This window comes from Heliangelus exortis, chromosome 11, assembly GCF_036169615.1.
Source record: "Heliangelus exortis chromosome 11, bHelExo1.hap1, whole genome shotgun sequence".
NCBI classification, from domain to species: Eukaryota; Metazoa; Chordata; class Aves; order Apodiformes; family Trochilidae; genus Heliangelus; species Heliangelus exortis.
Genome location: NC_092432.1, coordinates 16,637,131 through 16,651,719, shown reverse-complemented (window position 1 = coordinate 16,651,719; position 14,589 = coordinate 16,637,131). Strand labels below are relative to the sequence as shown.

Sequence of the window (14,589 nt, the reverse complement as noted above, 5' to 3'; positions counted from 1 at the left end):
CAGGGAGACAGTATTTTCATCTTTGGAGTGTAAAATGGAGCATAACAGAGGGAGGCTAGGTGTTTGTTTGGAATCTCTCCAGCCCCAGGAGCCATTTGAAAAGGTGACCTAAAGGAACTTGTTATTTTTTAACACTGGCTTTCTTTAAAAATTTTTTGTGAGACAGATTAAGGACAACAAGCATAAATTAAAATGCCATTTTCCCAGACCTTTTGGGTTGACAGAAGGCTGCTCTGAGTACACTGTGAAAAGGAAACCTGTCTCCAAAACAACTTGAGGGAATCCAAATGCTCATATTTTGGCCAGGATGCCACTCAGGGAGGTCAGTCAATGCTGTATTTAAATATGTAAAGCCTTAGGTTGCTTTAATGTTCTTCTCCCATGGGTTTCTGGGTGTAAGTTCCAGTTCTCCAGCTGGACTAAGTCTGCCCTGCATTTACCTGAAGCTTTCCTGGGGTTGATAAAGCTCTAGAGAGATTCAGGAATCTGATCATATTGAACAAACTGCTTGACTGTGACATTTATAGCAACAAAAAAAGGGTACCCAAGAATCATTTCATGTACCACTACAATAAAGGTAAAATAATTCCAATATTAATCAGCCAGGAAGATCATTTATTACCATGTCCTTATATTTTAGAAACCTTTTCCTAGAAACTAGTAATGCCAGCCAGTTGAGATGACTCTTCAGCAAATGCACAGATTTGAGCAAGGCCTTAACTTCTGCTGAGTGAAGTTTGCTCACCCTTAGTTTCTCTTCTATCTTTAGGTACAGCATGTCTAGGAAATCCTGACAGCAGGTTGGTGTACTAGTAGAGGGAAACCTTTGAGAGCTGCAGAACAGGTAATCATGTTCAAAGTTTTTTTTTTTATTTTGTCCCCCAAACACTCATACTATCTGATTTAGCCCCAAGTTTAAATTCAAGATGATATCAAACAGCAAGTGTTGAAATGTTGGTAAATGTGCTGTGAACACAGGCACAGTAGTAAAATGGTTAATGTGGAACTTGAATCAAGAATGAAAGAAAGGTAAAATTAAATGAGTTAGTATTATGTTATAAAAAATAAGCCCTCCCAAACCTTTTTAGATTACCTGACAAGATTAGAAGTTTAAGTTAACAGTCACCAATATACTGTCTCAAGAGAGGGCCACCCCTACACTAATATTTCTTTGTAATCAGTTTTATCAGTCACCAGGGGACAGTGCTTAAAAGAGTTATTAATAGTATTAGGATATTATATGACTGGATTCTAACAGAGGTTAATCTGAACAGCTCAGTAAACTGGGCACAAACAAACCAAGTGGTTCAATCAAAATCAACTCAAACATTCACAAGAGAAACAAGACAAAACAACACAACACAGCAACTTGGCTATACTCACCAGAGGCAGAACTCCAGCTCAGGAAGCAAGGACTCGGAAAAACACCAGGTCAAAGAGCACCTGAATGTGAGTTTCTTGTACATCTTACAGCTAGAAAGACTAAAGACATCTTTGTGAATAAATATACAGTAATTTCAGTTAGGAAATAGTCTCATACTAAAATGTAGATGCTATCAGTTCCTACATAGTTTAGAATGGAGGCCAATACAGTCTGGAGCAGGTGGGCCTGAATGATTTCTTGTTGGGAGTTGGAGTGCATTTCACAAAAAGCTTCCAGTCTAATTCAGCTATCTGCAGGTCAAGGGAGATTTTAAAAGACTGGAGGAGACCTGAAGGCAAAAGAAAGATCACATTCCAGGAACTGGAAATATGCTTTTGCAACAGCACAATCTGCTTAGCCCAACACAGAGAAGATTAAGGGATGGCCCCATCAGAGGGTACATCAATTCAAGGGCAAGAGACAACTCAGACAGGAGTGAAATTAGATCCAAAGGCACAAACTGGACTTAGGCAAATTCAGGTTAGAACCAAAGTTTGGGTTTTTTTTTTTTGGTCTTTTTAATGGCTTATTAACTGTTGGAACAATTTACCATGTTAGTGTAACTTCTCTGAAGTAACACTGTAGTTCAAAAATAGTTGTTTTACAAATACCTGTCTGCTGCCTGATTACAGGCACAGAATTCCTGAGGACAGAACAGTGACAATCAAAGCCCAGCTTGTCCTCCAGCAGCACAGAGCCACAGCAGCACTGACCCTGCTTGCATGGGGAGGGGGGGTTGGTTTGCAGCTTTGAAGCCCAAGAACTTGGAAAAAACTGTAAAAATGATCAGGCCTGGCAGTGGCTGATTTCTGGCTTTTGCCTGAGAATGTCAGAGTTATCCAATTATCAAATTAATCTTCAAATTGAACTGAGTTAACTTCATGGCAGCAGACTGAAGGCTTGTGATGAGCCAATTAACAGCCCCCAACCCCTCCCTCTCGTTTCTGACATCCCCCTTGCCCCTTATTTTTTTTCCAGGCCTCAGTGATTTCTCAGCACACAAAAAGCACAAACAAGAATTCAAGCAAACAGATACTTTAGAAATAAGTTAATTTTATTGAATAGGCATTATAGCTTCTCCCAGTTTCAAATAATGGAGAAGCCAGTTCACACAGGTTACAGAGCTATCAGTTACTTTGAGTAATCTTTCATAAAAGAAAGAAATTAAATACAGTTCTGCTATAAAAGTGCAACAGTTATAACTGGAAGTTTTTCAAAACAAAAGCAAGTTTTACTACCTATTGCAAAAATTGGTTTAGTGCTTTAATACTTTACAAAGTAACAATCCAACTGCTAAAAACAGCTCTTACACATCATCTTTGTCAAAGTATGGATCAGATTAAAAATGACATTTAAGTTGAATTTGAATGAAAACCGCATGTAGAAAAGGTTCTCAAGAACTCCCTCTTTCAACAACAACAAAGAAATCATTATCCTTTAATGTTAATTAATCCTCCTATTTCTTCTGAACAATGGATTTTAACATGATATGGCAATCAGCTTAAAAATGCTTACCTGTTTTGCTTGCAGACAAAAGTGACTGCAACAAATTGCATCTTTAACTTACAAACAGGAAAGGGAATGGGATAAGATGATTTCACTCTTTTCATAAGTGTTAAAAGCTTTGCATGAAAATTGTCAAACACAGAGAAATCTGAAAAATCACTTCAGCTTTAAAGAAATATTGATAAAATCAATCTTTGCTAAAAGAGCATAAATTTATAGAAGACAACCTCAGCTAAGATTTGGAAAAATGAGAAGGATGGCATGACTACCAAGAAGCTGAATTCTTAGGAAAAGAAAAAAAAAATCAATGAGACTTGCTTTGTTCCTTATTAACATTTATTTAAGCCCTGGGGAAAACCAACCACTATCATCTTTGAACTGTGGACTTGAAGTACAAGCACATTCATTGTACATGTCTAGAGTGTTAAAAATGCTGAGTATGATAGTTTATTAGAAAGAGTCACATTATCTGTCCTGATTTTTTAAACTTTATATAATTAGCTTTGGTTATAATTGAACAGAGACTATCAGTTAATGAATAAATGAATTTTTAGAATCTGTGTGACACATGTGTTATATTAACTCTTTTTTGGGGGAGATAAGCCACTCTGTATGCAAACTGAAGTGAGAAATCCAAATCTTCATTATTGGAAAATCTACCAAAGGCTTTGGGAGAAAGAGTTCTAAAATTTGCCTAAGGAAGTAGAAGATGAAAGAAAAAATATTAGCACTAGAGGAAAAAAAAAAAAAAAAGAAAAAGGTACAAAAAAAGTACAAACATTTTAGAGAGGTCATGTTACAAAGTTACAATGATTTAGCTACATATAGCTCTTGTGTATGATTATTCAGACTGTCCTTCAATATTTGCGAGTATCTGAGAGGCATTGGGTTTAAACAAAACAGAATTCTGTAAGAAAAAAGATAAAGTACACCAAATGGCAGAATTACATGTTAATAGCACTGATATTTTCAATGTTTCATTCAATGTTTTCCATACAAAAATGTTAGTCACAGGAATCAGTGAGGAAGAACGAGGCCTGCCAAGGAGAACAGTCTTTCAGCCACACAAAAGTCAACTTCAAGGCATTATGAAAAGTTTTTAACACATTTTAGGTCTTGAAATGGAATGCAAAAGAAAGCTCTAGACTTTTTTTTCCAGTAAGAAAAGATGAGCTCTACACAGATTTGAAAAACTTCTTCATAGCTGCATCACAGTAAAAGTGGCACACAGCAAATGCAGCAAGGAGTTAGCAGGTTAGAGCAATGGGCTTGGAAAAGACACAAGTTACTGCTCCTCCCCAAGGAAAGAGCCACAAACCTCATCTAGATCACTGGGATAGAGTTTCATACAAAACTGTAACAGATGGCCTGGAACACTGTGGTTGGGAACTCCTAGCAGGTCTATGGGGTGAATTGCATTCAACATTTCATGTTGGCTTAAATCCTGTTTGTTCTCCTTGGCCTATGGTGAATGAACAGAGATTGGTGTCATGTGCATGCAAAGCTCTTTGAGCAGCTCCAAGGGAAAAACAATTTTTTGTACTGCTCATGAACTGTGTGCATTATACAAAGACCGTATTTACATGACTCAGAATCTTGAGCAAATAAACAATAAAATCATTGCTTAATTTCTGTTAGTATTAAAACATAAGAGCACACAATTTGCAAAGTGTAGAGACAAGAGAGCTTCTACCACTCCCACATGGCTGTGTTTCAATTCATACCTGATTGCAAGCCCATTAAAAGGAGACATAGGGCATTCTCTGAGCCTGAGATGCCATGTGTTGGTGCTACATCTCCTGCATGTTTTAACCAAAAGCACATGGAAGAGGCTTTGTGTTACTTAAACCTGGAGGCAAATGACAACAAGGCAAGGTCATCTTTACTGCAGATACTGTTCAGACACCACAGGCCAGACTGAACTGTATCTGCTTTAAAGTCAAGAATGACCAGAGTTCCTCTGTTTTGGCAGGCTGGCCATGGCTCTCGGGCTCTTGACGTACTGTCAGGCTTTGTCAGGCAATGTTTCTCTGCCAAGGGATTCTAAATTTATTTTGTGGCACAGCAGTTACATGGGATTTAACTAAAAAGGGTGGCTTTTACCTCTCAGACTGCCTGTAAATTCAGTATAACTCCATTTTCAAGTTTATGCTGGAAGAACTTTACAAGCTTATTCTTTAAACTCCCCACGCTCCACCTTTTTTTGAAAGAAGGGGCATTTGGAAGGGACCAAATTATGAATATAAGTACCCAACTCAGACACAGGAGTTAGGCACTGTTTAGTTCTAAAGCTGGATCATATTTTTGCATTCTCAGATGATTCTGCCACTAGAGTAGAATTTGCTTTGTTTAAGAAAGGAAGAAAAACTGCCATTTTCCTCTCCCTTCTTCCTCAATAGCAAACCTCTGCAACAAAGTCAGAGACTGTATTAGATGGAGACATGAATGGCAAAACAACATTTCTGTTTTCCCAGAATACAGGAAGATCTACATAACTTCTAGTCTGGACAGGAAATTTTTGGTATGTCTTAACTATTTTCCTTCTTTTTAGTATTTGGTGCCAAGGTTACACTGCTAGGTACCATTATCTGGTTTTACTCCTATCTCCTCCTAAGACACACTGACACTCAAAAAGAACTACAACTTTTGAAAGAAAAATTTTTTGTAAGATCACAGGTTATTCAGATGAACATGCAAACAGTTACAGACAACAGGAGGCCAGAGTGTTTTACAGACATAGTTAAGGAAGTGGGACAGAGGCTGCATCCAGTTAAGTGACTCTCAGTCCCCCAGAGAGTCATAATTTTAAGGCTGTTTGGAACGTGGTGGCTTTTACCCATATCACATGTTCCACAGTGCAAATGTGCATCAGCCATTTCAATTCTCTCAGCACAGTATGTGCATTCAGGTAATGGGAAATTAGACATCAGAGAAGCACATTCACTTCAGAGAAAAGCGATCAAATGAAACAGTGATCATGATATCCAAGAGAAAAAAAAAAAAGTCATATATTCCCCTAAAAAAACAGTGGAATAAAACTAGGCCCTTTAAGAATGCAACAGGTAAATGCACAGTTACATGGTGTTTTGGTACAAGGCAAGGCTCTCCATATTCAAACAATCACCTTATGAATAAGCCAAATTATTTGTTCAAACATGGAAAGCTGCTAGAGAGAAAATGTAAATTCCATTGACTGAAAAGAAGCATAGACTAAAAAAGGAAGCCCTGAATATGTGCTGGAGTAGTGATCACTTGATTTGCTAAAACCAAGAGAAGTTTTTTGCTCCCACAGAAATTGATGCTCAGGACACCTGAAAACCAGTCTGTTCATTAGGAGAAACCTAGATGCAGAATCCTAACGTTAGGCATCCATATTTCAGAATTTTGGTTGCAGTTCAAATCTTAATAAAAATTCTTAAACACACAAACCAGCCTCACCACACTAAACCACAAAAGTTACAGAATTTTGAAAACTCCACTGTGTCCTTTCTTACCATCTGCGTGAGTTTGTGAAGTCTTTTTTCCACAGTTCATCAGTACAAAGAACAATGAGGAAATAAAACCTGAACACTTCACTCTTGAAGAAGCGAAGTCATATTTGATACATATTAGAACACAATGTATCTGCCATTTAGAGGATGACATTTCTATGATCTAGAGTGATTTTCTTCCCACAGATGCTAAATGATTGCACTGGTTATTCTTGATTTTCATTTTGAAGGAGTAATAAATCTCTGATTCTGTTCTTAAAAAAAGTAACCCTACTCCAATGGGTTCAGGGTGTATTATAAACACCCCAAGTCAGTAATATCTGTGCAGAAATGTTTCATTTGGTAAGAAAATATTCCAGATGAATGTTTATTCAGAGGCTGCTTATAAAAGTGGTTATTGGTAGGGACTGGAAGGAAGAGCGGAACTAAATAGGGGGGGATAGTGTTGTACCAAAATACATAAAGAAAAATTTAAAGCTTTTCAATTTAAAAAAAAAATAATTGTATCTTTAACTTGCAATAGATATAGATGTGCACACCAGGCAGAGCAGTAAGAAACAAGTACATTTACAAAGCTTTCTATTCATGGTTAACTTCTAGCAGCATTTCTGAAGGTAACCTGCTAAAACCATGACCCTGTATATAATAAAGGCGCAAAATATTGCTCTATAGCATATTTGGAAATTAATATAAAAATAATTTCTATATTACAATTTAAACTTGGCTTGTAAAATTCCAACATAATACAGCCTTAAGTCTACAAATGGAACACACAAACATCTTTGTGTTGTTTTCCTCTCTTTTTCAATAATATAGTATTTTAGTCACATACACTGGTAAATAATGTGCAAATTAAAATAGATACTAGTGTTTGTTACTGAAATAATTTAAATTCTAAGCTATATACTGTTTGGTGATCCTCTCTGTATGCAGCCATACCCTAAAACAAATACTCTTCAAATACACTGACAGACTTAAAATGCACTAAGCTGAAAAGCCATCTACAATCAGCATCAGTTATTTTGCGTCTCTGGACCTACATTTATTTGAGATTATTGGGGTTTCTGTTCACATACAGGGTTTGACCTGTGCAAAACATTCCCATTGTTATGAAGACCTTGCTTCCTTACTATCTCAAAAGCATTTTATGTGACCATGAAGCACCTGGTTTAAGGCCCCCCCACTAACAGGATTGTCCCCAGATTTTGGAGGACAGCAGACTGAGCCCAAAGAGGCCAAAGGCTTTTCCCTCTACTCCTCAGGCAAAATGATGGATTCACCCACTGGAAGAGTCTGATCAGGCAGCCTGAGGGGAACAGACACTGGCAAAAGGTCTTGTTCCCACCAAACATTTATGCTATTTCTGAACAGCTATGCCAGGTTTCTGAAAAAAAGCAGTCTCCTTACTGTCAGGGAGAGAGTCACATTGGTGAAGCTGAGCACCGGTGTAACCTATTTACAGAAGAGGGGTCAGAGGGCAGGATTTTGTCAGAACTGCGCTGTGCATTTTTTGATATCTACACATTCATCACACGAGAAGTAGATTACCCTGAATATGCCCATAGGTACAAGGATTGATATTGCCTCAGCAGACTGCTTGATCTGCAGTCAGATGGTGTGCAAATCCACATTAAGCATCTCTCCTTGATGCTTTCTCTATCGAATAATACTGCTCACATCATGAGCTTTGCAGTTTTAGAAAAGATGACTGAAGACTTCACTTGCCATATTTAAACTTCTTAAGAAATAAGCAACCCAAAACTTTCCAAGTACAGCATCTTTCTTTCATTGATCCCCTCAGCATTACCTTTGACTTTGAGAGAAGAAACTAATTACTGAAGCAAGCTTGGTCACACACTATGTTTCCATTGCATTTATAAAGCTTTAAGAACCATAATAACAAAAGGTTAATCTATTGTTTTAGAAGTCAAAATATTTGAAATTGCTTTTGATCACCACCTGCTTCTGAATGAGCTGCTTGTTAGCCATATGCTGCAACTGATAACCACATCTGAAAAAATACTTGTAAAGCCTAGTAATAGTTACCTTTTTTACAAAGCATTTTAAATGGAACTTGAATATAAACTGTGACTGAAACACTTTATGTATTACAGGCATACGAATAGACATCGTATCATAGTTCATGAACTAATCTAAAAATTGCATAATAGGTTTAAACGTTTTTTAAATTAGAAAAATTGCACGTTCACACATTAAAAAACTCTGGCTTCCTCCAACCTAAATATCTATAGTATTTTGGATCCATTATGGGAAGGTGTAGCCTACCCAGGATTTAGTCTGCACTTCTGAAATCTGGACAACAGTGGGACTTGTTGAATCTCTGTAGAGGAGGGAGGGGAGGGAGAAGATGACATCCAAATGGAAGCATTGCAGCCACTTGAACTTACAAGAGAAATGAATCGAGTCCTACAAAACCGGGTCCTGTACAGCTGGGAACTGAGCAGTGACTCCAACACTGCACAGTTTAGGGAGGGCAGATCAGGCACAGAAAATGTCTTCCTGGCCTGTGGGCTACACATGCATTCAATGTAAGGAAAAATAAACCAAAAGAGTGGTCAAAGGTTAGCCATGCAGTGCAACAGAAAAATATATTTGAGGATTATTGCCCCTCATGCCTCACTAAGGAATGACACAAATTCTTTCACTGTTGGTGAATGCAACGCATGAGTAGCTGGGAATTCTCTCTGGAAAACATAGGTGAAATATTAAATTTTGTCTTACAACTATGGGACAGTAAGTTTCTCAGGATGAGGCACTATTTCTGCATGATTGGACTGTTTAATACTGTGGTGTCCCCTTTTGATAACTACCACAAATAGGTCAGAAATAAAAAAGGAAAAAAAAAAAAAAAAATCATTCTATTACCTATCCAGCAAAAAAGGACAAGTACTGGGAAGAGATGGGTAGATTTTAACTGGAAAATTGCTTTGTAAGCCTGAGACTTCTTTTCAATATCAAATGGTAAAGGACAAGTGAGTAGTGGAATATCTGAAGAGTTCTCAAAGAAAAGAGCAATATTAAACAAATTATTCAAGGATAAACCAAGAAGGGGATTCTGAGAAGACAGGCACAACTAAACAATGCTTTGTCAGTACACCCCATAACAGATATTTTAAAATGAGCAAGCAAGTAGTGGTAAATACTTAAAGAAACATCCGAGTGACCTGAAGATGGCAGTGAACAATGGAGTTTGGTATCGTACAGAGAAGCCTGTTCTTATTCAGAAAACCAAGTAATTTTTCAAAATAATCAAATGCATAGGCACAATCTAGTTAATAACTTAGAACTAAATATTTTATCAAAATATTGACCACCTGTAATCCTCTTCCTTTTGTGATGAACAGATCTTGCAAACATTCTATAGAAACAGCTCCTTTGAAAAGTGGGAAATGGCAAATATTTGTGGTAGTTGCTTGGGTTTAGATGCCTGCTGTTACTTTTTTCCTCATTACCAAAGGATAAAACTGACTGAAATACACAGGCTGCTGTACTTTGCTGTTAATGTAATATTTCTTAAGCACAACTTTACATGGAAGCAGCTCTCAGATAACCAAATACTGCTACTCTAATGCTGTAAGAATTCATAAAAATTTCTTTCTTTCATGAAGCTGCATCCTGTCAGTTGTCCCAGTAATAAACACCATCAAGTGTGATATTCAATTTGTTTCAGTGTTATCTGGCTTTCTTCAGCATAATCTGCAATTACAGGTTTATTTGGCAAAAAGAACTTTCAAGTAACCACAACAGCTAACTGGGAAAGACACTGCTTACCACTGGAGGCAACTGGAGGGGTTTTGCAATGTGCTTACCTGGAGGACAGTCAGTCACATGGAGTTTTCATCCCTCACTACACATACCACTACTTCCCTTTTATTAAGGAACAAATTCAGTAACATTCAGTGTATGCTCAGTACATGGCAAGAAATACAAACTACAGGTTTGTATTCAGGATTCGTGGAAGATTTAGCTTTGCAATGACTGTGACTTAAACCTAAATATATGGTCAAATTTAAATACGTGCTCAGTTCCACAAATTTCAGGGGTACATTAGCCAAACTTCTTGTGTTTTCCTGAAAGCCAGTACATGCCAGCATAAATTTGTGTCTCTTGTTTCACAGACCACTTTAGGCTCAGTTTCAGGGCTAACTATGACAAGGCTAACTAGGCTAACCCTATGCAAGTCAAATGGTGCCACTCATGTAAAGAGTAAAAATTGGGGTACAGCAGAAGAGAATCAGAAAAAAGTCTCTTTGGCAAAGAATCTTTCCTGTGCGGGCCAGAAAAGTGCTATTCCATCATGAGTATGGCAGAACTCATATTCTGCACCTCTAGGTGGCAGAGTAAGCAGTGCTGAAAGTTGTACTTTACTTATTTGTGGACAAGGAGGGTGGATGTTTTTGTTTGGGTTTTTTGTTGTTTGTTTTTTTTTTTAAGTAGGTAAGCCATTACTTACAGGTGTAACAACACTAAAGATCTATTCCTACTGCTTTATGCCAGTTGATGGTGGAAGGGTGCAAAAATGACAAGTCCTGTATTCAAGAAAACTCCCCTAGGTCATAATCTATTTTAACAGTATTTGCTGTGTCTGCTTTACAGAAATGGTTATGTGAATAAAGTTGTATTTTCAGAAGTTCTGCAAATACTTACGCAAGGATATGAATATCCCACTTGTGCAAATCTGTGCTAGGAGCTGCCAGTCATACAGGAGGTATTTTATAGCCACCTTGGAACCTCCTGGCAGTAACAAAACTGACTGCAGGAGAAGACTCAAAAATAGGGGGAGCCAAGAGTTGTCAAGAAAGGCTCAGGAGTACTTACATTTGCAGTAAAACAGTCACTTGATAATGTTGAGAAAGGAAAAAATAGGTAATGGTTAAACTCATGCAATGGCTAATGGAATCAGCTGATGGAATACATTCATTTTGACAAGCAGTTCATTCAGCTTTAAAAAGATCATAACTTTCTTAGTTGGTCATTGAATTTCCCAGATGTAACAATTTTAAAATATTTTAGCTATGTGGGGGTTTTTTGAGATGTGAAGTCTTGCAAGTCATGACGTATTTTTTAGAAAACCTGTTTAAAAATTCAGTACAAATAAATGTGGCTCAAATCTACTTCTTTATGGAAATGTAGAAATAACTGGTAAGAACTTAAAATTAGGAAGAGCTACACCCCTCATGAACTCAGACTTTTCACTCCCATTTTTCCCAGAATCACACAATTTCAGACCATAGTGAGTACAAACATTAGTAGTAATGCAATATGCTGCCATGTTAAAAATGTGTAGTATGCAAAAATTGCTACTCTCCTGAAAAAAAAAAAGGCTATGAAAATTTAGGTTTTACTGAGGAAAAAATACTCTCAATAATAGCTATAGAATTTCAAATGTCTGCAAGGCAGATACTACCCTACTACAACACCACATCTCCGGCATTATGACTTTCCCCTATTATTCTACTACCTGAGTGATGTCAGTGTAAATTCAGGCACCGTTAGTAAATTTTTGACCAAACATATACACAGCACTGACAAAGGAGTAAACAACCCTTCAGCTTACCAGTATATGTAAAAAAGACACTGACAAAATGGAAAATAATATTTTTTTTTATGATAAATTAATTCTATTGTTTCTTCTTTGCCCCGGAAAAGCGAAAAGCTAGACACTATTTACTCATCAGTCCTTTATTCTTTTTTTAAGGATTCCTTTTACTGCAATTTAACACTGTTTACTTTGTAAGTTAAGAAAATGGTGAAACTAAGTAGTCAGGGAAGAATCCTCAATGCCGGTGTCCCTTGCTTTCTCTCTCCCTGCGCTTTATCTCTTCTTTGTAGCAGTATGAACAGTAATTTTCAGTCTCAGGACGACCATAAAAGGAACAGTTCTCCTTCTTACAGCGGTTCTGCTGGATGGAATATATTGGGCAAACTGTGCTTCTGCCTTGATTTTTATCATTGTTCAACCAGGTCTGAGGAGCATCCTCATCAGCATATTCTAAGCAGTCTCTGATATCTCCAGTATTGAATCCGTTTGTGTACGTCTGAGACTTGGGCTCAGTGGGCATGGCATAGCTCAGAGACTCCACTGTGTTCACGGTACGGATCCCAGATATCCGGGCTGGGCTGTAGCTTTGAGAAGACAGGGATCTGTTTTGCTGGGGATAGGTGGCACAGGTTTTTAAGGTGCCAACCACTGGCTTGTAGGTATCATCTTGGAAGCTCAATGGCTTGGAGTTGACATCATGCAAATGGATGACACTTTGCCTCTGAACAGGTGGCGTATGGCTATAGTGGGCAGATACTGGGATGGGTCCGCTTTTCTTAGCACTGTTACTGGGTGAAGAAAATGACCCAGGAGTGGGACTGGTGCGGTCTTTAAATTTTAAAACCAGCTGGGTTGTATGGCTTTGAGGCAAGATGGGTGATGCCCTATCCTGAGAAGATGTTTCTAATTTTTCTTTCGAATATGCTTCTGGCTCCACTTTCCTATTTGATGACCCATTCAGTGCAGCCTTTTTCTCAGCATCCTTCCTTTTCTGTTCCTGTTCTGCATTGAAACGCTCCTGTGCACTGGTCAGGTAGTAGCCTATCATCTCCTCGTGGAACTGATGCCTATGGCTGGTCAAAAGAAGGCCAGCAAAAATAAACTTGCGTTCACCCTGCATGGCAGCTCTCAAAATATTTAGGCTGAGTTTCACGTCAGTGCTGTACTTCCACGGGTCAGACTGCTTGTCAGAGAAGGATTTAGTGTTCATCTTTTCAGTGGGCGAGTTGCTAGCTCTGTCAGTTGGAGATGGAGTGGTCTTTTCAGATGGAGAAGTGCTTGCAGACTGGCCAGATTCCTCCTTGCTCCCTTTTCGAGACTTAGACTTCTTCTCTTTCACTTTCTCTATTGTGTCACCATTTTTTCCATTCCCTGAATTGGCTCTGCTCATTTTGCCATGCACCAGGCCTCCAAGACCACCCATATTCTTTTTCAGTTTTATTCCCAGGGTTTTACTGAGGCTTCCTATTTTATTGGCAACTGAATCCGTCCTGTTTTTGTCTTTATCTTTCCTCTGCTTGTCCTTTTCTTTTTCTTTACTGTTTTTGCCATTATTGCCGTTGGAATTACTACAGATGGAATCTCGATCCGAGTCCATTGAGTCAGCCAGAGACTGAACATCTTCTCCAGCTGAAGCTGTAGGGGATTCTGGTTGAGCCAAAGGGGCCTGCTATGGAAAAGTAATTGTAATTAGACACAGCAAAAACAGTTCCCAACAGGGGCTTGGTGCAAAAAAACCCCAAATCCAAACACACCGATTTTTCATGTACTTTCTAACATATGCACAGACATTTCAGACTAGTTTCTTCACCAAATAAAACTTATTTGGAAGTGCTGACTATGCATCTTGCTTGTTCCTAGAGTAGCTTCTGGATCATTTCAGGCACATTTTTAGAATAGAGGTCAGTCATTCAGAGGGTCTGTGCAAATCAGTGTCTGAATAATGGAGAGATGCAGGTTAGTGCTCCTGGAGAGCAGCAGCCTCTGGCACAGCCTCCCTGCTTGTGCTGAGCCACTGGCCAGCATACAGAGCCTGCCCATCCTGCAGGAAGTGCTCTGGGATCCCTGAGCACCCCACCACCCAGCTGGGAGAAGAGCTTCATTTGGAAAAGGAGGAAGTGAGTGCTGAAATGATCTGCCCATGCTCAACTGGTAAGTTTAAAGCAGGGAGAGGTAGCCCAGTCCCCACAAGTTTCAGGATCATAGCTTACATCTACAGGACCATTTTGCCTCTGCTGTTTCTGATGTGGTAGTTACCAGTGTAAAAACTGTAGAAAAATGGATTTTTCCCCTCTTGCAGCTTGTTAAATGCTTTTTCCTTTACTGTTCTCTTCTTCCTTTCAAATCCCATCTGTGTCAGCTGTCTAAATCATCTCCATCCTCTCCTAGCAACCTTTTGCCTCCAGTTTAACCCCTCAATCTATTCAGTGTAATTTCCAGAGAAATTTGCAGCTGACTAGGTGCCAGCTGGGCATGGTTCTACAATAGCTTTCTGAAGGAACCAGGCTCCAGTTCAGCACCAGTCTGTGGCCTTTTGTCAGCCGCTCTAAACTGGGGGTTGTCCAGGGGCACAAATGTAGTCTCAGAAAGAGAAAGGACCTGGGACT

General features: G+C 38.6%; 1 protein-coding gene and 1 long non-coding RNA gene across 9 annotated transcripts in view; one reads left to right on the top strand and one right to left on the bottom strand.

Moving 5' to 3' along the window:
• The window catches only part of LOC139801106 (uncharacterized), a 55,598-nt gene that overhangs the window by 40,553 nt on the left and 456 nt on the right, over positions 1–14,589 (top strand). The window contains exon 2 of the long non-coding RNA XR_011728070.1: positions 770–844. This is a non-coding gene — a long non-coding RNA (uncharacterized lncRNA). The remainder of the gene's footprint in view (positions 1–769; positions 845–14,589) is intronic.
• The window catches only part of OTUD7A (OTU deubiquitinase 7A), a 113,556-nt gene continuing 101,423 nt past the window's right edge, over positions 2,457–14,589 (bottom strand). For 7 of the 8 annotated variants that reach the window (XM_071754937.1, XM_071754938.1, XM_071754935.1 and 4 more), the window contains one exon: positions 2,457–13,652. In XM_071754937.1, coding sequence (XP_071611038.1) covers positions 12,219–13,652 — 1,434 coding nt within the window. In that variant the 3' untranslated portion in view covers positions 2,457–12,218. The remainder of the gene's footprint in view (positions 13,653–14,589) is intronic. The other variant, XM_071754942.1, reaches the window with a different exon arrangement.